Source organism: Helicoverpa armigera, chromosome 8, assembly GCF_030705265.1.
Source record: "Helicoverpa armigera isolate CAAS_96S chromosome 8, ASM3070526v1, whole genome shotgun sequence".
Lineage (NCBI taxonomy): Eukaryota > Metazoa > Arthropoda > Insecta > Lepidoptera > Noctuidae > Helicoverpa > Helicoverpa armigera.
The window spans coordinates 12,939,544-12,964,519 of NC_087127.1; the positions used below are offsets into that span (position 1 = coordinate 12,939,544).

Below are 24,976 nucleotides of genomic sequence, written 5' to 3' on the forward strand. Positions count from 1 at the left end.
CGCCGTGGGTATGGTTTCCATACTAAGGTGCCCAATAACCTTTTTCACAGTTTAGAGGCAATTATATTTAAGAAGTGTTTGATATGAATTTCAACTTTAATATCTCTACGCGTTCATGTGAAAAAGGGTAGGTAGTAAGTTTATAATTTCTAAAAAATATTTTATGTCATGTAAGCAAAAATAATATTTTATGTAACTTCAAAATCATTTTCGCAATTTTTCCTTTATCTGTACTATACAACGTTGCTTCGTGCCAAATTTCAAGATTCTGAGTTCACGGGAAGTACCTTGTAGGTTTTGATTCCCTAGCGTGTGACGGAAATTCGTCTAAGGTGTCGGTATAACTGTTGTATCTTTTGATCGCGTTAACTTAGAAGTTTGATTTTTTCACTGCCTAAAGGTACAATAGACCTAGGTATTTGGTATAAATTTCAATTTGATACCTTTATTCGTTGGTGAGAAATAAGGTAGTAAGTTTCATTTTATTAAAATATTTTTTTTTATGTTATATAACTAAAAAATGAGATTTTCGGAATTTTTCCTATATTTGCATTATATGACAATGCTTCATGCCAAATTTCAAGACCCTGAGTTTACGGCAAGTATCCTGTAGGTTTTGATTCCTTTGCGAGTGTCGAAAATTTGTTGGAAATATCGACATAATCGGCTGTATCTTTTGATTGGCTTGGCTTAGAAGTTTGATATTTTCACAGCCTAAAGAAACAATAGACCTGAGTATTTCATGTGAATTTCAGGTTGATACGTCCACGCGTTCTTGAGATAAAGGGTCTTGACAGACAGACAGACAGACAGACAGACAGACAGACAGACAGACAGACAGACAGACAGACAGACAGACAGACAGACAGACAGACGGACAACAAAGTGATCCTATAAGGGTTCCGTTTTTTCCTTTTGAGGTACGGAACCCTAAAAACCAAAAAATTTAACATGAAGTACTGGGAGCATGCCTCTCGACTCCGCCCGGCACACATTATGTCCCAAAAACGACACAAATATGCGAATTAATGAGCCCATTTATATTTCAGCTCAAAAATTATACACCACGATTTAAAAAGTAAATACGCCGAGATTACGTTGTTACTGAGTGAAACGGGTTTTACGAGAACCTTACATTATTTATTGAGCTTAATAGAGGTTTTATTCAAAGTTCAGGAGGCCTTCCATCACATGGATATTTTAATTTAACTCCGTAAAGCTTTCATTAAGAAAATCGCCGCTTTACTAATCATTCTAGCTTAATCTGAGAATTTATAAAAACTACGATAAAGTTATTTCAAAGTCGTTGGAGGGTTGAAAGGGTTAACAGCTCTAATAATTACGAGATGACTCGGCAGCCATCGCTCGCGCACTACTTTACAAGATAAATTACACTATTTATACAATATACTGTACTGCGATTCTATAAAACTCGATCAACAACTCGCATTTCACTTCGATTCGTAATGTCATTTCATACTTTAGGGGAGGTAGGGGAGGGATGGGCACTTTTTCACAATTTATTGCATAAAAAATCAGATTTTACAGATCATTATCAACTTTTATTGCCATTTCTTATATTCGGCTAGATATAATGAAAGAGCTTTCCTAAAAATTACACTCAGTTTCAACATTACGAGATATTTAAACGGTTTTATTTAGCTCACCCCGTTTGTTTTATTATTTATTCTTGGATCAAATTTAGTAATTCAAATTTCACCCTCTTCCTGTCAACCGATTGGTCTGAAATTTTGTATACACCTTTAATTAAATCCAATATGGCCGCCGGCACAAAATGGCACAGCCCCCTCAATATGGGTATCAAATGAAAGGGCTACACAAGTAGAATACTGTCAGCAACCCCAGCGGGGCCCAACAGGGCCAAGGCCTGCCTGCACGTCGATTCTATAAAATTCGAACAACAACTCGCATTTCACTTCGCTATTCACTCTCACTTCGCATTCGATTCAGAACGACCTTGATTTTGCATTCTGTAAACATCACCTAATCACTTGCGAAGTGAAGTGAGCTCGACAACGACCAATGCTGGGCTAGTGACTTCCCCACTCGACAAAATGTCAACCGAGATTAATCAGTTTTGACACAGAATTTTAGCTAAATATGATGTTTTAGTTATAATTTGTTATTGTAAGGAATTTGAGGCAGCTTTTAAGTATAAAATAAACAGAAATCTCTAAATTCGTGCTGTGAATATAATCTATGCTTACCCTACGAAAAAAAATACTGACAGCGCCAATTTGCCTTTCTTGCTGATTTTGAGGAAACCTTATATATTTTTTTACTACGGCATATTGTTCAGAGCTTCCACTACTTCATTTATGCAACGAGATGCAGACGGTTGCGATAAATAAGTTCTGATGCCCTCTTTAATAACCTTCTGGTAACTGCCACTAGCCAAGAATGATAAAGTACATAGTATCTGTGAAACAATAAATCAATAAAAAATGTAATACCTACTTTATCTGGATTTAGTGAAAACAAAATTGAGACCAATTTGGTTATTTTCATGCTTAAGAGAACACCAATATTATAACTGAAGTACAGAGTCTTTTGAAAACATATCAGCTGGCGGGGAAACCACATAAAGGGAATACTCGTTATTAAGAACTAAGTGTTTTTCTTATTATTGTGTGCTTGATTACAATTTTTCAACTATAAACTGTGTCAATACTTACTTTTACACGAGTTGTAAGTCCTTTGCCTCGACGTTTTGTGGGCTTTATCAGGGCAGTAAATCAGACTCCAGTTGGTCAATTAGCTCCTTTGACAATCTATATATGCTCACATAGTCATCATCGCGAGTTAATAAAGATAAACTACGAATTCTAGCAGATTGTTGACGCTTTTCTAAATTATCTAAAGCATGAGCTTCTTCTAATAAAGATTTAAGCAAAAACATTCTAGCCATCGTTAAAGGTAGGCACTTAATCACTTTAAAACACTTAGAACTTTATTTAAACACTATTTTAAATATAATAGTCTCTAGATCAAGTTGGCAACGGTACCTGAAACAAGATTCTATAAAGGATTTTTCGCGCAGATTTATAACCTCACAAATTTTCACTGACGAAGAAGAGCAAAATTTACAAATTATACATTACATGGTATGTCCAAGCCTCCCTACCATAGGGAGCATTGGACACTTTTTAGTTTATGAAAAAAAATCGGTAAAAACTTTTAAGTTAAACGGTTTTATCTTATGTGCACTGAAAACTAGAAAATAAAAATAGTTACTTACCTGTCAACCTACGTAGGTGGTCCCGGTCATATTAGACTAAAATAAAAACGTGGGGCCCATTAACTATTGCTGTAGTACTCTCTTCTAAAGGTATAATAGGTGTGGATTGCATCGACTTACTATAATTGTAACTGGAGATTTTGACAATCAATAATTAATAATAGAAAATACACATACCTTTCATTAGTTTTCTTTATAACGATCCGAAACCGCAACAAAATATTTAAGTACTTTTACGAGTGTTTGTTCTTGACAACTCACAGAAATGACAGATAGTCTATGGATGAACACCGTTACCAGTCGGTAACGTAAACTACCCAATAAAAACAAAACTATGATCAGAAATCAGAATAAAAGGACCCCCTTTATTCTGATTTGATCATGTCTCCCAACTGCCCATCTCTCCCCTACCTCCCTATAGATAGACAGATTTTGAGAGATCTGTCAAAATCTCGACTTTGATTTAGTTCAACTTGTCAACACGCTCGATAGTGTAGCGCTAGTGTAGTTTGACAATGTCAATCACGAAACTTTAAGGTAGAATTCCGTGGGTCGCGATTGTCGCAGCCGCGCGCGACAAAAGTCAACCTATGAAAATGTATGGCACCGCTGCCGAGGGCTGCGACAGTCGCGCGCGGACGACGAATTTCGTGAGCCGCTCGCGGCCGTACGCTTCTCAACATGGTCTAGCGCTTAATAACATCTATAGAATTTTAGTAAAACCAGAATTAAATTTTTGACAATGCCGCGAGCAGCTTACGAAATTCGTCGGCCGCGCGCGACTGTCACGGGCCTCGACAACGGTGCCATACATTTTCATAGGTTGACTATTGTCGCGTCCACGGAATTCTACCTTTAGATCGAAGTCGAAGTGAGAGTGATGTCGAAGTGAGTTGTGATATTTTATAGAATCGACATGCTGATTTCATTTGGATTTTTAAAAATGTAGTATTTCGATGTCTGCGAAGCGTATTAAAATATTTTTTTTATATCTACTTAATGACAAATATTTACATAATATTTTTCAAAGTAGAATGGATGTTGTTATTCAGGGGGAGGAGCCCTTAGCTTCATTTCAATAAATGATTTTGTCTTTGACTGCGTTTGACTTGCGAATGAAGCCAGAATGTTTTGTCGGAAGTAAGCAATGAGTGATCGTGGCTAACGTCGGACCGGCACAGCTCTGATAGCAACTTAATTACGCTGCAAGGAGTGACTGGCAGCGCTGACGTCATCAATCACCGCCGCCGCCTGCTAATTGAAACGGACCTGCGTGTCATGCCGCTGGGCATATGTCTTAGCATGGACGCTTATCTGTCGTCCAGGTTCGAAAGTGGCCCAGATTTGTTAGCTTTTTGTTTAAGGATTCTAAATGTCAAAGTGGCACTGTAACTGTGTTCAGTAAAAGAGGAAACAACCAAAAAATATTCCAACAAACTAAAAGGTTTCTACATTATTGAGGAAAACAAAATGCTCGCTGAAAAAGGAGCTATTTATTGCGGTAAGACCTCGGCCCCACACAGACGTGGGTGCACAGTATAGTCTATATTATTTGTGTCTTTCATCTGAGATCGGATTGTATAAAAATGTCCTAAAATATTTTCTTGGAATGAAGAGATGAAAGCAATTTTCTCGTATGATATAGGAGTTTAGTGCGAGTGGTCAGCGGCAGGCGAGCGTAACTACGCCCCGTTTGATTTGTGAACACATCGCGACCTTATTGTATGGCTTGTGTTTTATGAGCGGTTATTTCTATATTGTGTGGACAACATTTTCTGGGACAAATTGTAAATCAATACGTTCATACTCAACTGTTTACAGTTTTTTCGTTTTGTAAGCGTTTTCCAATCCATTAGAGGCGTATGTGTCGACGTGTCACATTCAGTGCCATCAATGCTTTGTGCCGACCAGTCAGCGCTTCGTTTGAGCTCACATAATGACAGGGCATCTCACGGGAGCACCCCTACAGGGGCTCACAGGGGCTCACAGGAGCGCACAGGAGCGTACAGGGGCTCACAGGGGCTCCCCTCACTTGGCGCATCTTAAACAATTCTCTACAAAGAAATTACTTTCCCAAGTGGCGTGACGCGCGCGGAATAACTTAATTTAAACACATTATTTTGATTAAACTCTTCAGAAATGACGATCATTTCTTATTCGTTGTGTGTATTAAAATGAGCAAGCATTGTGTCTGAAATGGATGCTGCTTTGTCTGATGTAGGTCATTCGGCAGTAGCTATTACTAGACTATAGGTATGTGATTTTATGTAGGGCAAGAGCCAGTTGACTAACTAATCTATGAAGATCCCGAAATCCAGATTTGCGCTAATTTTATAACGGATATAATAGTTTAAAGTCTGCTTAACATCACAAAAATACTCATGATATTTTCCAATACGATGTCATTACAAAAGGTCGTAAGTGCAAATTATATTTTGTATGTTGTACGTCTGTACTGACATTCACCTCATAATGGAAAACTCAATTCAAATAAAGGAATAATAAAATACCTGTCTACATGTAAACTCGTGTCGTATTCGCAGCTTCGAAGGATTTTTTATATACTACGTGTCCCTCAGTCAATAACATACAAAAGTTCGGTGGTTTAAGGTGATTATTTTTTATGATGCCTATTGAATTTTTGACCGTATCTAATGGACAATTTATGGACAACTAAGCTATAGAAACATTATAATACTGTCAGCAAAGCCTAGAAGCATTTTATTTTCATACACACAACATTTTCAATAGATTTATAGTAGTCGAGGGTCGAGCCGATCTCTGACAACAACTTGTTTTGCTAGCGCCACTGTTTCTGACATGTTATGTAAAGCTTTACGAAAAATAACATTTCATACCTTTTATTTAGGGACAAAAATAATGTTTTTTTTTGCATTGTGTTTGAAAATAATATTTTCTTTAGATTTTTTACGTACCTGGCTCGTGTTGCTGGATGGTCACAGTGCACCTGCAGCGTCCTGAAGCGCGGCGGTCTGTAATTACGAGCTGCTGAACAATGTCGCGTTACTGATCGACGTGACGTATAATTAAGTTGTCAGCAACTTGAGCAGAGAGCTGTCTGACCTCTTGTTTAGCCTCTTAATTAAGAGTACCTCTCGTAGCTCGAGGGTGCTTCAGTAAAAACAAGAGGAAAACCGATGACGTCACTAATATGTAAGTTAAGCTGAGAATTTCTCGGAAGATCTTGTGACAATAGCTGAACAAACAGGTCCCCGCGCGCCAGATAACTTACAGTTAGTCGGACGTTCGGCATCGGCTCCCGGCGCAGGTGCCGCACAGGAGCCGCACAGGGGCCGCTCAGGTGCCGCTCAGGTGCCGCCCGCGGGTGTTTGTCCATCGGAAAGGTAAACTACCGACGCCATATATTATTTACGCTTTCTCGCGAACTATGAATATAGAAGGAATCCCGATCCCAGAGGTGCCATAAAAGCAATTTTACTGCAAAGTTAGGATCAAATGCAAGTGAGAACGTACGAACGTACCTATTCTATATTTGTTTGAAAACTAATTTCCAGTTTTCACTAAGAGGCAGCTTCTCCCGTCATTGTAAATCCTGTGTTTTATGATAATCTCACAGATGTGGGTCCAGCATGCGACGTTGTTTTCACAAATTATGTCATATTACGTTTTCTTATTACGCACAAAGGAGTTCATGAATAAATTAATATTTAACAAAACATGGCCCGTACAACAATAGACCCGTACGTCGTGTGTTTGTGCCCTTCGGCTGGGTAGCGACACACAAAGCGCAATGTTTGTTTGTTAGCGTGTCGGTACACAGCTCTGATATAATTAATACTGTTGACTCAGGCCGGCTAATCATATCGGCTACTGTGTACATGATCATGTCGCAATTACGTTTCAAAGGGCGTGATTGGTGCGGCGCGGTGCGGCGCAGTGTGGCACGGGGCGACACGGTGCGGCGCGGCGCGGTACACTCGCGACGTAATTACTGATACAGGTACTCCAGTGCTGTGTGTGAGACCAGCTACTTGATACTGTAACTTGGAAGCCATTACTAATTAATTTACAACATAATTACTATAAAATAATAATTAAATAACATACTATTTGTAGTAGAAACTTTTTAAATAGTAGGTAATTATGTATCAGATATATTCTTAATCTGCTTAAAATTTCCTTGAATCAGTGTAACATTAACTTGGTTTGCGTGAGAGTCTGTTACTTGTCTCTCGAGTTGCCTCCACATTGTTGTCGCTTGAACAACAAGTTAGCCTGAATAATATATTATTAAGAAGCAACTCTAATTCGCATATTGTTCGTGTATTAAGTACTTTTTTACACTTTTATATTGTAAAGCTGAATTGTTTACTTAAAAGTGCTTATCTCAAGAATGGATGGATGAATTTGAAAAATTCTCAGGGTTAATAAGCTAAGTAAGGCATCAGGATACTTTTGATGTCTGTATGCGGCGTGTGGGAGTACGTCATGTCAGTATAACTGCCGGTAGAAGTTAGTACTCAATATATAAACTATTCTTAAAAACCAGAAGCAGGTTTGTTTAATATGAAATAATATGAAATAGTTTGAACATGAAAATCAACTAAGATTAATCAAGAACCCGGCAAAATCGTATTCTGTCCAACTATAGATACACGGCTGAATAGCGAAGTGTCCATGGTCGTTCGTTTCTGCTGCCCTCTATGTAACTACTGGCAGCTAACACTATTGAAATATATAAATTCAAATAGTTCTTGCCTACGTTACTTGATAAGGTACTTAATACTGCCAAAACTGGGATATCGCACAGGATGGACTCGTATTTTCTAGATAGCTTAGTTCTTTAGAAAAGCAAAATCATTATAACCTGTCCAATAGTAATCCGTTCTTGAGTTCTTCAGTTATCAATACATTTCGTAGAATGCGATAGTTTATGTACTTTTTATTTCGTTCGTTAATTGGCAAAGTTTTGTTATCAGCGGCTTGTTATTTATTTTGAAAGATTCTAAATACAGAAAAGTTCAGTGAATAAAAATTGAACATTTTGAGAGAATCTATTCAAATAGAAAATACATTCGGACAAACATAAAGGGGAAATCAAATCGAAAGAGTTTCAACATTTGTAAAGCAAATAAACTCTTTGCAAATCGTTCATGAAAACGCCGCGGAAAATATAAAACCAATTAAAAGCAGATTTACAAAATAATATTTCCGTGCGTAATGGTAGTTTCAATTTCCAACAGTTGGATTACAGCCATGTTAATGAAGCAATAAATTGTTTTTATGTACCTCATGTGGTTATTATACAATTTCATTAATTATTATTTCACACAGAGTAAGTCCATCATGAATCATTTTACCAACATTTCACGAAACACAAACGAGAAATAATTATGTTTCCCAAACAAAGCAATAACAAATAACTTTTGAAGTTAAATTAATGACTGCAACGTAAAATCGAGACCAGCTTTCAATTAATTTAATTAAATGAATAGCTTTTGTTTCTGTGCTAAGACGTAAGTTAATAAGGAACCATAATTTAACGTTTCACAAACGAGTTCCCGTCACCTTCTCAATCGGATTGTAAGTGCACTCCGGCGTCACTCCGGCGTCGCGGCGCCACCAATTACTCTTTAATACGGCCCGGGTTAAACTCGCCTCAATGCGGTGGATGCGACTCGCAGCGCAACTGAGGGCGAGCTTTGACCACTGATTCTTCGCATCTACTCGCTCTAGCAACAAATTGCCTAAAACGTTTCTAAAATATCCTAGGAACCTAGAATCCTTGCAAGCATGCACTAGTCAGTAATCTAGTACCTAATGGATTATGGTGCAAATCCACTACGGTTACACACTTTTTGCGAATTGCGTGCGAATAACTTCGTAACCTCGGCATTAGGAGTGGCTGTGTGAGGCTGCGATTGCGTTGCTATCGGAGCCGGCTTGCCCTTAATTCTTCCGCGCCAGTGCACAGTGCGGTGAGCGCGGTAATGGACGCCACGCAGATAATGCCTTTGTTCCTGTTCATGCCTACTTGTGTTGCATTCAACACTCCATTCATAACATTCACTTCATTTAATGCTGAATTATATCAATTAATTTCACTCGATATGAAATAAATTCTAACAGGGACTGATAAATGAAATGATTTCGGGGATGAAATGCCACTATGATATGAATGCCTATTGGCCATATTATAACATGAGCTTAACGCATGGAATAGAATAGATTTATTAATTTGTAAACATGAATAGGTAACAAACATAGGCATGTATTAAATTAACTTGATTCTAAATATATCATTCTGAAAACAAAATCAAATTCCGCACAACTTTGTCAGATAATTTACTTTATTTAAAAATCTTTTACTGAGGGTCTTAAATGTAAGTCGGTCAGCAAAAGAAAAAAATAATAAAAGAATCTAAGTAGAATTACTTCTGCACCAATAGACAACTTACATTTTCTTTTTTATACGGCCGGCTGCTCCCACAGAATTCTATTTAAATAAGTATTCTTCTATTTGCGTACTTACTGTTTGTTCTGCGAACTTTGATACTTTGTTCAGGTTGATGTCGTTTAAATATAAAATAAACTTATATTGTTGTTTTAAGGCTTAGAATAAAAACAGGTAGGTATACGGTTTTTTCCTAGAGCGCGATGGTCCGCAGTAAGGTAACGATGACTACGAGACACTAGCGTAGTTAGGTCTACGCAGCCCTGCGTAGCAGTCGTAGCACGCTACGCAGCAGTCGTAGCACGCTACGCAGCAGTCGTAGCACGCTACGCAGCAGTCGTAGCACGCTACGCAGCAGTCGTAGCACGCTACGCAGCAGTCGTAGCACGCTACGCAGCAGTCGTGGCACTCGCTACGCAACATTTGCTTAAACTCGTACCAACAAAGGTACCTACCAGAATTATTAATCTGACAGTCATAATTTTTATCAGATTGTTTTCTTTTTAAAATGTTAAGTGTTTTATATATTACTTTTAAAAAACTCCAAAGCCAAAGCAAAGTACGGTTAATCCGTAATTTACCAACTGGTAATTTCACTGTGTTCCGGGCGGACAGGTTTTGACGACGTCTATAAATTGCCTCGGCTATTAAAAAGATAACATTCAGGTATTTTGATGTTCACAATCACCGAGTCATAGCTGTGAGGGAGTTTTAATTGTAGTAGTTGAAGGATTATTGTCCCATTAAAGCTTAGACTCAACACACACAGATATTCTAATGTGAAATTTTATACCTAGACTAGATTATTTTACTACCTGAATCTTTTAATCATAACAAGAAGTCAAGGAGTAAGATTACTGCGCTTAGGTGTGAAGGAGTTAACGCATAAGTTAGTGCACCAGTTAAAGTCTCAAGTTGCTTCGTTCAGTTCACGCTCATTAATGCTCGACGTGCCGGCGTGTAACTTTACCTTCCATTAACATAACTGACTCGGAAACTGACAGTTATTATATTTCCTGTCCTTACAACTCTCTGTTGCGAAACATTAAATCTCTCTTACCCTCTGTAAATGAGAACAAAATGTTGGCTGAAGTTTACTAAAACGTTGATATCGAATCGCTATGAGAGGTCTAATCAATCACCTCGAATCAATTTCAAACTCCAATCTGGCGGCGAGGCGAGACTTGAGAATAGATCGCTCGGCGTGACGTGACGCGCGGCGCGGTGCGGCGCGGTGCGGCACGGGGCGGTGCGGCGCGACACGGGGCGGCGAGAGAGACTTAAATGAGCCGATAAACTCCGTCTCTTTCGGAACAAACGCCACCGATGCTAATAATTCAGGTAGCGACCTCATTTTTATTTCATGTTGCGTCAACTTTTTATTCCACTTCAGAATGACACTGTCAGTCTGACATGTTTTGTCAAAGCTGTATAAATACATTTATAATCCAGAGAAGCCCTTTTTATTTGTTTACGTTTTGTGTTCGTTTGTATTGAATCGATTTAATAATTGTTATTGTGTGTTTGGAAGTAGACACCAGCATGGGAGATAATTTGCCGCTGATTCCCGAGAAGGAGTAAGTGTATTGCCATGGGGGGTCATAGTTATTAATCTTCCCAGAAGGGATGAGTAAACAACATGTATATTTATAACTTGACCTTGTTTCCGCCAGTTATGTTAGACTCCCATAAAATGTAATCAGGACAAATCGTAGTTGGCAATAGGCCATCCACCGGAAAACAAATCTAGGATTTGTTACGTTATGGCAAATTATGTAGGAAATCTAGCTAGATCTTGTTGCTGTTCACAAATCCCGTGGAATGAAATCAATCACTGTTTAAAGAGCGTAGTTTGATTATGGTAGCTTCAAGCTGGGTACTAATGCAGTCAGACGAGTGAGCTGAGCTATGTGTGTGTGTGTGTGTGTGTGTGTGCAGGTCGCTGTGTGCGGACGTGCGGCCGCTGCTGCGCGCGGTGTTCCGCGAGCTGGACTACCTGCCGCCGCTCACCACGGAGCTGCCCGTGCCCGTCGCCGCGCAGCACCTCTCCAGCGCGCCGCTCGCCGACGCCGACCACTGGGTCAGTGCCGCCACCGTATGCCTACACCTATCACAGCTCTATATACTTGAAGAAGAATATTACATCACATTAGCATCTATTTAATATGATCAGATAAATATTAGTAAAGAACCTAAATACTACAGATGGCTTCTTAAATTTAAGAGCCCAGTTCTTGTCGGTGCAGCTCCTTCCATTTACGCCTATCTAGCGCCAACTCCTGAACTTCCTTATTACTTACTACAGATGGCAGAAGAAATAAATTATAATGACCGTATAGTCCAACCAATTACATAATAGTTACTACGGTACTACGGTCACTACGGTACTTAAGAAAATCTATTCAACAGAACTAAGTACGTAACGAAATCAAATCATAGGTGACATTATCCCAAAATCGAATTCCACCGTCTCAAGAAACTAGAAGTACCTATAATATTGCCTACCAATAAAAAGTCAAGACTTTTGGCACAAGCCCAAAAGTATCACAAAATATTATAATAGCAATCTTTTGATACTCTATGTTGCGGTAATCGTTGTTAGAAGTTTTTCACAAAATGTGTAAATCGACGGAAGCCAGATATATAAAAAATAGGTCTTATAAAAGCATTTAATATAAAAAACCGATAAGAAAAATATAGGGATTTCTGTATAAAAAATACTGGTAACTAAGCAAAGATGAATCAGTCAAGCGGAGGTAAGTAATAGTCATAATTCGGGCATTAATCTCGCGAGACCTCCGATATTTCACCTCCGCCTGCGCGCCCGGCGGCTCCCGGCGCGGCTCGTCACGGAGCCGCGTCAAGTGCGAGAATGTTCCAAATCCCCGCCGTTCCAAATGTGTGAGGGCTTTTGATCGCTCCCCCGGTGACACTAGACAAACTTCAGCTTTATCCCGCTATTGGAAAGGCTTACACATTCCACAAAAACATGTAAAACACACGTCGCTGCTGACTGTTTTGTATTGCGTATATTTATCTCACTTACATAACACAAAGTAACAGTAACGTAATTATCATGTTCTAAAGTCGAAAAGGTTTGGAAAATTAATAATTTTCAGGTTCTTCTTCATTTGTCTTTGGCTTTATATTTCTATTTTACAGATTACAGATTTTTACTCAATACCATGCATTTAAAATATCACTGGTTCATTCACTTGCCGTATGCATACAAATAGCGCGTTGTCCAGCCATTGTCGCGTAATGGAAACAAAAGCAAACGCAATCTAGTTACAAGAACAGTTTCCATCGCCTAAACTAACACATGCGGTTGGTTTGCACTATGTATGTGTGTTTGAAAACGATTGTACAGGATAGCTAGACTTACGCAATCTTGCCTAAATTTACTTTTGAAGGAGCATCACCAGTCACTTAGAGTATTACATTTTGAATATTAATCATATAATCAATAACCTGATACACCTAAAACCAATAATACATTATTAATGATCAATATGCCAAAATATTTTATGAATCCCACAACGATGTGTAATTAGGAAAGAATAGGCAATTCTTGAACGGTATGGCGGCGGTGCGGTGCGGTTATGGCTTTAAAGTAATTTCAAGCTATTTGGTAGTATGGCGCTCCACGCTGGAATGTTGGCGAGGATCGTGGAATATCGGCATAAGCGCGGCGCGTGAATTGACACTCAATACAGCAATCAGGTCACTTGGCAGTAGTCGACCGCCTCTCTCTTCCTCGCGGACGACTCCCTGCAACAACTTCGTTTACGAATAAAATATTATTTAAATTATGTTTGGAAAGTAGCCAGATGAAAGACAAGGACCGTTCCTCTCCTTTTTGTCCAAGAAACATTTTAAATTTTAAATAAGAGGATAACAAGGAAAGTTAGAAAGTATTAAATATTTTTTAACAAACGGACATGATGGAATTTTTATGTAACTTTTTTAGAAACTTTTCTTTTGTTCCCAAAACTTTATTTTGTATTGCAATCTTTATGGAACTTTATTTTTGAGCCTAACAATTCTCTTTTATATGTGTAAGATATGTATGACGAATATTCGCATTCACAAAATTGCGTGTATTCGCATGGTTCTTCAACATAGTTTCATGCGAGTGTGTGTTGCAAAAAAGAAAAATATTTTAATGTCGGCAGCAGATAATCGTATTCGCGAATAGTCAAATATTGACATTCGTCACAGCACTTTGTGTATTTATGTCACATGGTAACAATAATTCTTTTCCAGGAAAAAATACGGCAATAAAACACCAATTTACTAGATGTGTGAATACAAATGTGCGTAAAGTACCATTTCCACTGCGAAGTACATTATTCTCGTGAGCTCAGTTAATGTAGGCACACGACGGACACACACACACCACCACTACTCACACGTTACACGAACAGGTGAAGTACTTCATGAGAGTACTTCTCATACATGCTGCTACATGAAATTTTTGCTGAAGTATTTTAAACATTATTTACTCGTTTCGGGCAGTTTCAGCCGCAAGCAAAGAGAATTACTTCATGCATCACTCTTCTATTATATGATACCAATTCATATCTCGTTTTGACAAGGTATAAAATTATCATAGCAAGGGTCGCACTGACCATGCTTATGTACTTCTCAACAAAATCCAAGCCAAAAACTGCCACACCTAAGGATATACATAAAGTGAGCTCGTTTTGCGTAAATCGGATTGTCAATAATATAATCAACAAAATGTAGGGTAGCTGTGTGTAACTAAAATACCAAGACGACCAACACCTCAGTCTGCCCTTGACCATGGATGCTGTGAAAGATCCAAAACGGCGGGATTAAATAATATTAATATAACCGCGATAAAATGCGTAAAAATATTTTTATTTCAATGTCGCGTTTTCATAAGTTTTATGTATATCGTTGTGTTATCCAGATAGAGAAGTACAACTCGGAGTGTTCGGAGATCAGCCGTCGCGAGGCGGAGCTGAAGCAGCAGCAGGCGCGGCGCGTGGCGCGCGAGCCGCTGCCCAACATCCACGCGCCCGCGCCGCCCCGCGCGCCCCCGCCCGCGCCCCGCTGGCGCCTGCGCCCCGGCCTCATCGAGCGCCACCACCTCGTGCCCACCCTGCAACAGAATGCTGCACGTATGTCACATCACTGTGCACCTCGTTATCATCAGCCTAGCCTTATCCTACCCCCTTCAAATCGGTTGCTAGTTCAATCAAATGTACCTGTTTACCAGTATTTTACATGGAGCATTGCCTAGCTGGCCTCCTTACCTTAAACATTTTCTTATTCATACGCTATGCTGTCTAAACAGCACTGTTTGTTAACCCCCGACGCAAAAACGACGGGGTGTTATAAGTTTGACGTGTCTGTGTGTGTGTGTGTGTGTGTGTGTGTGTGTGTGTGTGTATGTGGCATCGTAGCTCCCAAACGGATGATCCGATTGTAATGCGGTTTTTTTTGTTTAAAAGGTATGTCAGTCGGGAGTGTTCTTAGCTATGTTTGGTGGAAATCGGTTCAGGTCTTCAAGGTCATCAGCTCGTTTGTTAGGTGTGAGAGGAATGTTACACGCTCAGTTTACTTGCAAGTATATGTGGGATCTGAAATTTGAAATACTAATGTCTTTTGGAACCACTGAGCTGGTCTGCTGTTAGGGCACGAAGGTAGGAGACGTAACCCTGAACTGCCTTTTAGTGAACCCATCGAGTTTGGGCTCGTTGAATTTGTCGTGACGAGTTCTCTTCATGTTTCTGATTGACGAGAACCTGATGCTGGAAATGGGATGTGGCGGATGAAACCCTGAAATGCCGGAATGAAACAGATAAACCGATTTATATTTTTGCTGAAAATCTAGAATGTCCAAAGGTTAATCTTTATTGTTTCTCAATCTGTGCAATTCTCCCAGAGCCAGTTTGTCATGAGGATTGTTAAACAGCCTCCTTTGGCCGAGATCGCATATAGCGACCCCATCTTAAGATAAAATAAATTAAATGAAAGAAGGAAAAAATAAGGAGCTCCTTTAAAAAGCATGAAATAAAATTAAATTATAAATTTAAAAAAACCCCCGACCCAAAAAAGTACGCAATAATTATGACAAAAGGTTAAAAACGCTAAACTCTATAAAAAGCAAAAAATAACTTTTAACACTACGTAAACTAAATTTTGACGTGTCGGGGGACCGCTTTTTACCTTCATAAATACTTACATAAATCAAACGATACCTACCTAATTACAACATTCGTTTAAAAAAAACACGTATCTAAAGTAATGAATTTGAGCGGTCCCCCGACACGACAAAATTTAGTTTACGTAGTGTTAAAAGTTATTTTTTGCTTTTTATAGAGTTTAGCGTTTTTAACCTTTTGTCATAATTATTGCGTACTTTTTTTTAAAATGAAAACAGCAGCGATGACTGATCTACACCCTACCGTAAGTGGTCGTCGGTTGAATAGTTAAAAAATAGACATCTTAGTTGCAATAAGTCATCATACGACCATATCTGTTTCATAGAAAGGTCATTCGCGAAAACCCTATTTTTAAGAATTTGTTACCCTTCACATTAAAAAAACCGTTTATCATTTTGTCTTTAAGTTTTAAGTAAGAATGCTATGAGATGTATTGCCACCATGAAGCTATACTATAACTATGAGCGGAATGCAACAGAACTGAATTCACTTGTGTATCGTACTCATTACTTTAGTCTGTGCGCAGTCTGCAAACTATGTTCGTAGGTATATTCTCAGCGGAGAGGGTTTCGTCTTAATGAATAATTCGATATGTCGTGAATATTAACGTCCCCGGAGTGCCTCCGTGATATGTGACATGGCTGACACACTGTGCAACTTACCTAATCCGTTTTCTAAACTTTTGTTAATATTGAGGAACCCTTAATGTACCCAAAACATTGTTCGACTACCTAGTAAGTAATTCACAACTAATTTCAACCTTCGCTATACATTATTTCGTTTTAGATTTATGAATCAGGCGTGTTCCAAAAATAAGCTCTTTATCTGAAATGACAAGTTAATATTTCACAGTGAATGATGTTATTATTAATTCGAGTCTATTTATTCTACAGTCCAACGGTTTGTGGTTATTTTGACAGATTTAATCCAACTTTAAGCATATTTGATTGTTTGTTCGGAAACGATTCGGCGGATTTAAATGGTGCGCAATTTGTGCACGGGCTTAATGCTCATTTAATATTGAGTATTACTAAAGGATTATCGGAATTGAAACCGCGCTGTCATTAGCAGGCTTGAGTAAACTCGTGTGTGCAGCTTGCTCGCGACTCCTGCAACTGTCGTGTGCTCACTGATGCCAATTCTCGTACAGCTCGAGTGTGCTCAGGTAATTAATGAGCACACTCTCGCACATATCTAGGCGGGAACTAATTTCACTAAACTAGTTTTGGTAATCTCTGTGGAAGTGAAGTTCGGTGTGCTTTGAGCGCGAATGACGTAAAACAAATCTACGGTATACCTACGTGAATACGTAATTCTCGTGAAGAGGTACGATTAGCGAGCTCATCGGGGCGAATATGTTCACATTTTCGTATTTTAATTACTGTATAGATATTCCAATTCTACTTACCGCCATGTGAAATGTTCTCGGAGTCGCAACGATATATGTAAAGATTTGCTTTAAAATGGGAATAATGCGATGTCATACCTATTACCTGTTAGCTCATGACGAAGGTACCCCTCGAGGGTCCATGGATCAAAGTTAAGCAGGTTCTGCCAGACAGTGTCGTAGATGGATCGAAAAACCAAAACTCCATTTTGTAGTCTTTTAATATAATTTTTCTAAAGGGTCGTGGTAGTCATATGGACAGAAGTCTTACTAAGAAAAGTCTCGGTATGCGAATAAGCTGTTCCCGCGGTTCCACCCGCGTCTCGGGTGTACTATATCCCGCACCTAGATAAAAAGTTAACTGTATACTTTCTTAGGCTGTAAACTGTCTGTGTACCATCAATTTTAATCAGCTTAGTAGTAGTTTTTGGGTGCTAGCCTCTAAGACAGATGGTAAGGATTACAGCAGCTAATAAGATGGTGTGGTCAGGAGACGGCAGCCTGTGGATCAAAAACATCCTGGCGACGAGCTCGGGCGACGTGAGCGTGGCGCGGCGGAGGCGCTCGCCGCGCGCGCCGCCGCCGCCGCGCCTCGCCGCCGGCGACGACTACCACACCGTGCAGACGCTCAGGTAGCCGCCTTCTTACTGCCTTGTGCTCATGCTATGTATGTTATATAGAAATAAGCAATTTCTTAGAACAAACTATTCATGTCAATTCTATTGAAAACATGACAAAATCATAAAGTGAAATGTTTACTACGAGTATGCAATAAAGCATTAACGGAATTTTTCAAGCGTATTATAAAATTTATTGCCAATTTCAAATGGTGCAAACATCGTAAGGAAACCCCTTATGGATGCCATAAAATTGTGTTTCCAATACTTTTATGTAAGCAATACGTCATCATAAAGAGTAGGAACGCGGAGCCATTCATTACTTCTCTATATGATATTGAAAATGAGGTTATTTACGAGGCTTCGGGGGACCTCACAGGTAAACACGCCTTGTTGGACACTTATTCACTGCCACTGTTAGCGAGTACGGATGCATTCTTGTTGGAAATTAATTAACATTTTAATTGTTGCCCAAGGTACGTATGCGGTACAATTTGGGCATTGGTAATCATAAATCACAGTAATGCACATCTTCAAACAAAACTACTTAAATGGTATTAAAGCTGCGCTTCCGCGAGAGTAAATGTTTTATTTCAATTATTAACATTAATGTTGTTTCTCGTGTGTTGCATCTGTTTGCTCAGTATATTGCTCGCTGTATCGCTGCCATGCATTCTTAAGCACAATTGTTTTTTCTTATTCGCTAAGTGAGGCTCGGCGCTGTGCCAACATTTTGTTTATGCTCATTTGATATAATTGCCATAAACTTCAATGATGCACTTGAAGTAGAATTGTTCTCATTATTTTGATTAAAAAAACTTTTGAACGGACCTTTTATGGTTCTGGAATAATCAAAGCATAAAAATGTACCAAGTTTACTGGAAACATAATTTCAATACTTTACGTGACTTCAAGTTTACTTATGCGTGGGAGGCATAATTTTGTAGTTGAATGAAGTCGGACACGCTTTCGTCACAGTCCAGTAGGCGCTAGTAGAAAGCCAGTGAGGCGGCCAAATGTTTAGGTAACGACCCGATATCTCGAAGGTCAGCCAGGATTTTCTGGCACATTAGCTTTACGATTTAGGCACGCGTGTGTTACTTCTACTGTGGATTAGGCACTACAAAAGTTTTTTCTCGACGTTCGTCACACACGTGGACCCTTTTTATATAGAAAATAATGGGGACATAAAAGGGCCAACTGGTGTGAGGGCGGCGAGACCGCGCGTGCTCGGGGTGACAAGTAGGCAGTGCCGGGCTGTATGTGTTGTGTGTGGCGCAGCATCGGCGCGCTGGAGCCGCGGCCGCCCCCCGCGCCCGCCGCGCCGCCCGCGCCCGCGCCGCCGCCCGACTACATCGTGTGCGTGCCGCCGCAGCTCGACTTCGTCAACTTCACCGTCGGACACCTGCACACGGTACACCACTAGCATGCCTACACTCAGATGCTCCAGTTACTGTTCTACGAAACGTAGCTTCAGACAACTGTAATCAATTGTAAGCACAAGAATTAGGAGATCGTGCTTACCGCTAAATTCAAAGTTGCTTAATAAATCCATTTTCAGGTAGAAGGTAACCATTATTATTAATCCCGTTGTGAATTCTGCTCGATGATTAATAGTAGGTACTTAGTTATCTACAAGGATATTAGACAACTGTTTAAATTGTATCGAGCTGACTGTTGGACCGGCGGCCGGCTACTCGAACTCCCTAAATAATTTACGAGCGCAAATTCCTGCCGTTGTTTCCAAGGTAATTTAGGTAACTTTCATATCGCTACGTGATATTAATTAGTTTTATTCTATTTAAGGATCATACAAATCGTTAATTTGATACTCTCGAAAATTAATTAATCAGCTAGTTCGGATCCTCACGGGGCTTAAATAATGCTCGCATCTGAAGTTCAATTTACACATAAAATTGCAATGAAGTAAACTAGTTCCCCACAATTGATATAAAACGAGCAAGAAACTAGCAAGCAAGTCGTGCGCAGTAGGTACACTCGGATGTGATGAGTCATTGTTGTGGTCGTGTTCAGCAACGCGTGCGGCTGGTGAACGTGTCGAAGTTCGAGATCCGTCTGTCGGTGCGTCCGCCGGCGCGGCGCGAGCTGGACGTGCAGCTGTGCGGGCCGCGCGGGCTCACCGTCACCTCGGGCGCCGCCGCCGAGCTGCGCGTGCACTTCCGCCCCAGCGACGTGCGCCTCGTGCGCGACGAGCTGCGAGTGCGCGTCTCCATGGGCCGGGACTTCGTCGTGCCCATCGCCTGCTACATGCAGCCGCCCGTACTCAACAGTAAGTGCTTTTCGATCAAACGGCAAAAGCCAAAGTTTTCTTTATATCGTATCGAACTTATATTTTGGGCTATGTGGTCACAGCTTATGCCTGCCTCATGAAATTGATACAATTTCATCTGCCTATTGTTTTCACACTATGTTGGAGTGTGATTAGAGTTGGTCGTGCATGTTCCGTGTCAGTCCTGATCCCGAGCGTGACGTCGTCGCTGCTGTCGTGCTCGCCGGGCGTGGAGCGCGACGAGGCGACGGGCGGGGTGGGCGCGGCGGGCGACGTGCTGGAGCTGGGCGCGCGCCTGCTGGGCGACGTGCACTGCGCGCGCGTGCTGCTGCACTGCGACGCTGAGCACGCCTCCTTCTTCCTGCTCACCGAGGACGCCTGGCTCTCATACACCCTTGACGTACGGAACTACTCATTTTATTAAAGTTATTTGTAGTTTAAATGAGAAAGCCCCTTTTACCGTTCCAAATTTCTGTACTATACAAGATTTTAATAAAATGAATCCTCATCGAAAGGTCTAGGTAGTTAATCAGATGAGTTCAATACCCATCTGTAGATTACGTTATAATAACCACCCAAAACAAAAATGTGAAAGACTGCCAAGTTCGATAATATGGGAATGCTTCGCCTATAAAAGAAGTGAGATCTGAATAAGTACCAAGTTCCATACACATACCTCAGTTAAAAATAGTTACTTTTTAATGATGTTACTTGGCAAGTTTTCATACACCTTGTTATAAACCTACTAAACGCAATGAATCAAGTATTTAATTTTCTATTAAAACTTGCCAAGTAATCATCATTAAAAAGTAACTATTTTTAACTGAGGTATGTGTATGGAACTTGGTACTTATTCAGATCTCACTTCTTTTATAGGCGAAGCATTCCCATATTATCGAACTTGGCAGTCTTTCACATTTTTGTTTTGGGTGGGATTTCATTTATTTTTGTAAGGCTGTTTATTTTATTTTTTTCTTATGATTAAGTTAGTTAAGTAAATGTCTCATTTATACTATCTTTCAGATTTTTAAATATGCACTATGCTTCTTACAAAGAAATGAACTAGATTAACTAAATGGACTAGATGTAATGAACATGTGATGTAGTTGGTAACAACTGACTGACATGACATGTTATCATATATTATGTTCGTGGATCAAAGTTACACATTCGTTATTTTCGAAAGTGACTCACACTTGGCCGTTTTCAGATTTTTACTTTGACTAAATACAAACCTTTGTAACGAATTTCAGATCGGTACGACCATTCGAAGATATATTATATAAATATAGATAAATTTAGTTCGTTTTAGTTCCTTAGGGGTATAAATTTACACTGGGTATTTTACACCTTCATTATTTTGAAACCGACTCACACTTGGCCATTTTCAGATTTTTTCCTTTACCTTGACATAAAGACCTACCTCCATGCCAAATTTCAAGTCAATACGACCATTGGAAGTGGTCTAGGTTTTTGATGAGTGAGTCAGTGAATCAGTCAGTGAGTGTATAGTAAAAATAGCGATTTTCTGACGTCAATATCTCAAGACCTACAATAGGTATATTAATGAAATTTTGTATTTTAGATAAGTGAGGGGGTCTCAACAGATACTAGAAATTTTATATGCGTAAATAAAATAGATTTTGAGTTACAGGGGGGTCGAATTTGGCCCGAAATGGTTCGTGTAATATAACCCACGGCCGGTGTGTCGCTTTTTTTGCTCGAACTTGGCGGACACACTGCCGTGTGTCTAGATGAAACATGTGTACCTACGTTTCTTAACTTGAAGTACTCGCTAATTGAGTAACTTGTGGTAAAATACAACGTATTTAAGTAAATGAAACCGCGCAGTTTAGCTGATATGTGGCGTCACTGAGCCGGGCGCGCGGTGTAACACAAATGGGACAAACCGACTTGAGCTCATTAAAATGCACATGCGCGGTAGTCACAGTGTGCGTCCTCAGTTGTTAGCATATGTCTGCCTCCCGGCTTCTGCTCTAGTTCCCGCGCCGAGCCACTATTGTTCACCACTTAATACTCGCCGGGGAGGATTGTAGCGAGCGTACCACGAGTGGTTTCAATGTATTTATTTAGACATTTTGCACAATTAAGGCAATCCTCATGAGTTTCAGTCTTCCACTCAGAATTGTTGAGCTTGTCATCAAGTGGCATAGTATTGTTACTGCAGCTTCATTGATACTTTTTGCGACAGTTCTTGTTTTGATAATTAGACTGAAACTTCAAGTAAATAATGCAATTTGGTACTTATGGTGTTCCCACTTTACAGTTAGAAAATGTTTGTAAACATTTTACTGTACCTACTTGTGTAAGTAAATAGACCAGTAAATGTTTTATGTTGTTTGTGTAACGGCAATGTGGGAGCAACATTAAAAGTGATGAATAGCTAGCTACTTATTGTAGTAGTTATATTTCGCCATTTTGGATAAAGTTAGGCAAATATTATAGCGTTTGTTTTGCCCCTAGCGTGCAATCTTTCACAATCTAGACATGTGGAGGTAAATGAACAATTGGTGTTGTGTATGTGAGAATTATATTAATTGTACGTATCTGGGTACATAACATTTTGATAATAATAACAAAGGGCTTTTTGTTAAGTAAAACACTACATCCGGTTAGACTGGAAGCCGACCCCAACATAGTTGGGAAAAAGGCTCGGAGGATGATGAGCTTTTTGTTAAGTTGGTATACCTAGGTTTAGCAGATGGCTGATGTGAAGTGTGGTGGCGCAGTGCCTGTCGCTGGGCGGGTCGGTGGTGGCGGGCGAGTTCGTGGTGTGGCCGGCGTGGTGGGGCGGCGGCGGCGCGGTGCGCGGCTGCGCGTGGTGCCGCGCGCGCGCGCCGGGGCTGCACGCCGCCGCCCTGCGCGCGCTCTCCTCCACCGCCGTCGCGCGCCCGCTGCACCTGCTCGCCGACGTGCTGCTCTTCCGGCAGGACCATCTCACCATACTTGTGCGTATAGACACACTACATTCCTTTAAGAGACTACTTTGAATAGGTTCTAGCGTGAAAGCTTATGAAGCCACGTGAATAGTAGGCGACGCTATATTTTGAAATGTATCACGCCTTAATGTTATCTTCGCCAGATAGCAGGTATGGATAGCTAATAGGCATAAATACAGCTTCACGGGAGTAGCTGACGGTGCTGAGCGTGTCGCCGCAGAGTCGCCGCCTTATGTAACCGGCTCGCTCATAACATTCATAAAGCGAGTGTTTGTCGCCGAGCGGACACTCTCATCTCGTCTCACAGGAATCAATTCTGCACCGAGCTCTCGTCGCTTACATAAAAGTGTCGACTTCACACAATTTTATGAAGATAATAAAATACTGTTTACATTGCTCCGGACCAGTAATTTATGGATGAAAAACGGCAGTTTGAAAGCTTTCTTAGCTCATGTAAATTGACTGGGACGAATTACTTAGTAGTTTTTAAGTGGTAGTTTGCATTAAAGAAGAAAGTCTATACTTTTAAGTTAATTCCGAAGTTGGTCGCTTTAACGACCGACTTATTTTATATAACCGTTTAGCGATTAGAGTTTACTTATTGAAACTGTAACTATTCGTATCAAGCACCGAAGCAATAGTTCTGAATAATAGTCGTATACGTAATTTAACTAGTAGTGTATTAATTGAACGTTGCAAGTTATGTATATTGTTGTGTACTCTAGGGAAGCCGGTTAGTAGCAGCTAGTCAACTTACTGCGTACTGTAGTAGGTACCTACATGCTCTTGACCGCCATGGCTTTATCTAAATATATGCAGGCTGTAAACCTAGCAGAGCAGTCGCGTGACACTTCACAAGATATACCTACTCGACGATTTATGTTTATTTTCCACAGAGGTGCATTTAAATCTGTAATCTTATACGAACAGTATCATCAGTTCTAAGGGCAAGTAAAATTTTGCAGCAAATAATTTAGTTTCAATGCAAATGGGCAACAGTAGAATTTAGTTTCTCGTACAGTAGATGAGTTACCTACACAGAAGCGAGGTACGCCGCGAGGCGCGCTAGTGCGCCTCACGCCTGGCGTGGGCAGGCGGGCACGCCGGCGGCAGGTAAAATATGCGGTAATACATTAGCCGAGTGTCCGTGCAGTTGAGATTCCGGCCATTTTCCACTGCGTTATTTCCAATTGCATTATAAGCTCTGCGGGCGGCTCTCTGTCTATACGGCCGCGCTGACTGAATATTGATAGCACTCATTGTTTTCCTGCTCACTCGCGGCGAAGATTTCAGAGTTAAGTGACGAAACGTAAGCGATTTGCGTTACGTTATATGTTAGTTGTAGCACAACATACCGATTACATTTCATAAGCTTTACCTAACGTGCAAAACTCATGTCCTTGGTTCTACTGCAGGAGTAGGAACGTGATGCACTCGGTGAATACTTTAAAGTCAACATTCCTGAAGGAGTCGGTAGGTGTCCAGTATATGTTGAGAGCTCATGTCGCAAAATATAGCACATTTACAGTTAGTTGCGCAGACCAGCGACTGCCAAGTTATACTGGCGACTTTGTTGCCAACTAGCAGTGTGGCAATCCGCAGCACTTACCACTCCCTCATGTGTTGAATTTTAAATATAGACAGCTGCAGTAAATCATGCCACACGAGTAATGTTCCCCACGTTATAGCGCTCTGCGGGGACGTAAGGCGAAACTTGCCTGACTTACAGCTCCGCGATACTTTCTTCGTCTAGTTTGTGATAACAAACTTAGCAAAGGATTTTCGACCTTCTTAATATAATCTAGTGCAACTAAGCTGAGTCTGCCCCGTGTT

At 40.3% G+C, this 24,976-nt stretch overlaps 1 protein-coding gene across 1 annotated transcript in view; it reads left to right on the forward strand.

Annotated features, from left to right (window-relative positions):
* Window positions 1–10,997: 10,997 nt before the first annotated feature.
* The window catches only part of LOC110379716 (uncharacterized), a 32,453-nt gene continuing 18,474 nt past the window's right edge, over window positions 10,998–24,976 (forward strand). The window contains exons 1-8 of the mRNA XM_064035824.1: window positions 10,998–11,272; window positions 11,634–11,775; window positions 14,632–14,842; window positions 17,767–17,908; window positions 19,175–19,307; window positions 19,928–20,183; window positions 20,366–20,583; window positions 22,934–23,152. Coding sequence (XP_063891894.1) covers window positions 11,238–11,272; window positions 11,634–11,775; window positions 14,632–14,842; window positions 17,767–17,908; window positions 19,175–19,307; window positions 19,928–20,183; window positions 20,366–20,583; window positions 22,934–23,152 — 1,356 coding nt within the window. The 5' untranslated portion in view covers window positions 10,998–11,237. The remainder of the gene's footprint in view (window positions 11,273–11,633; window positions 11,776–14,631; window positions 14,843–17,766; window positions 17,909–19,174; window positions 19,308–19,927; window positions 20,184–20,365; window positions 20,584–22,933; window positions 23,153–24,976) is intronic.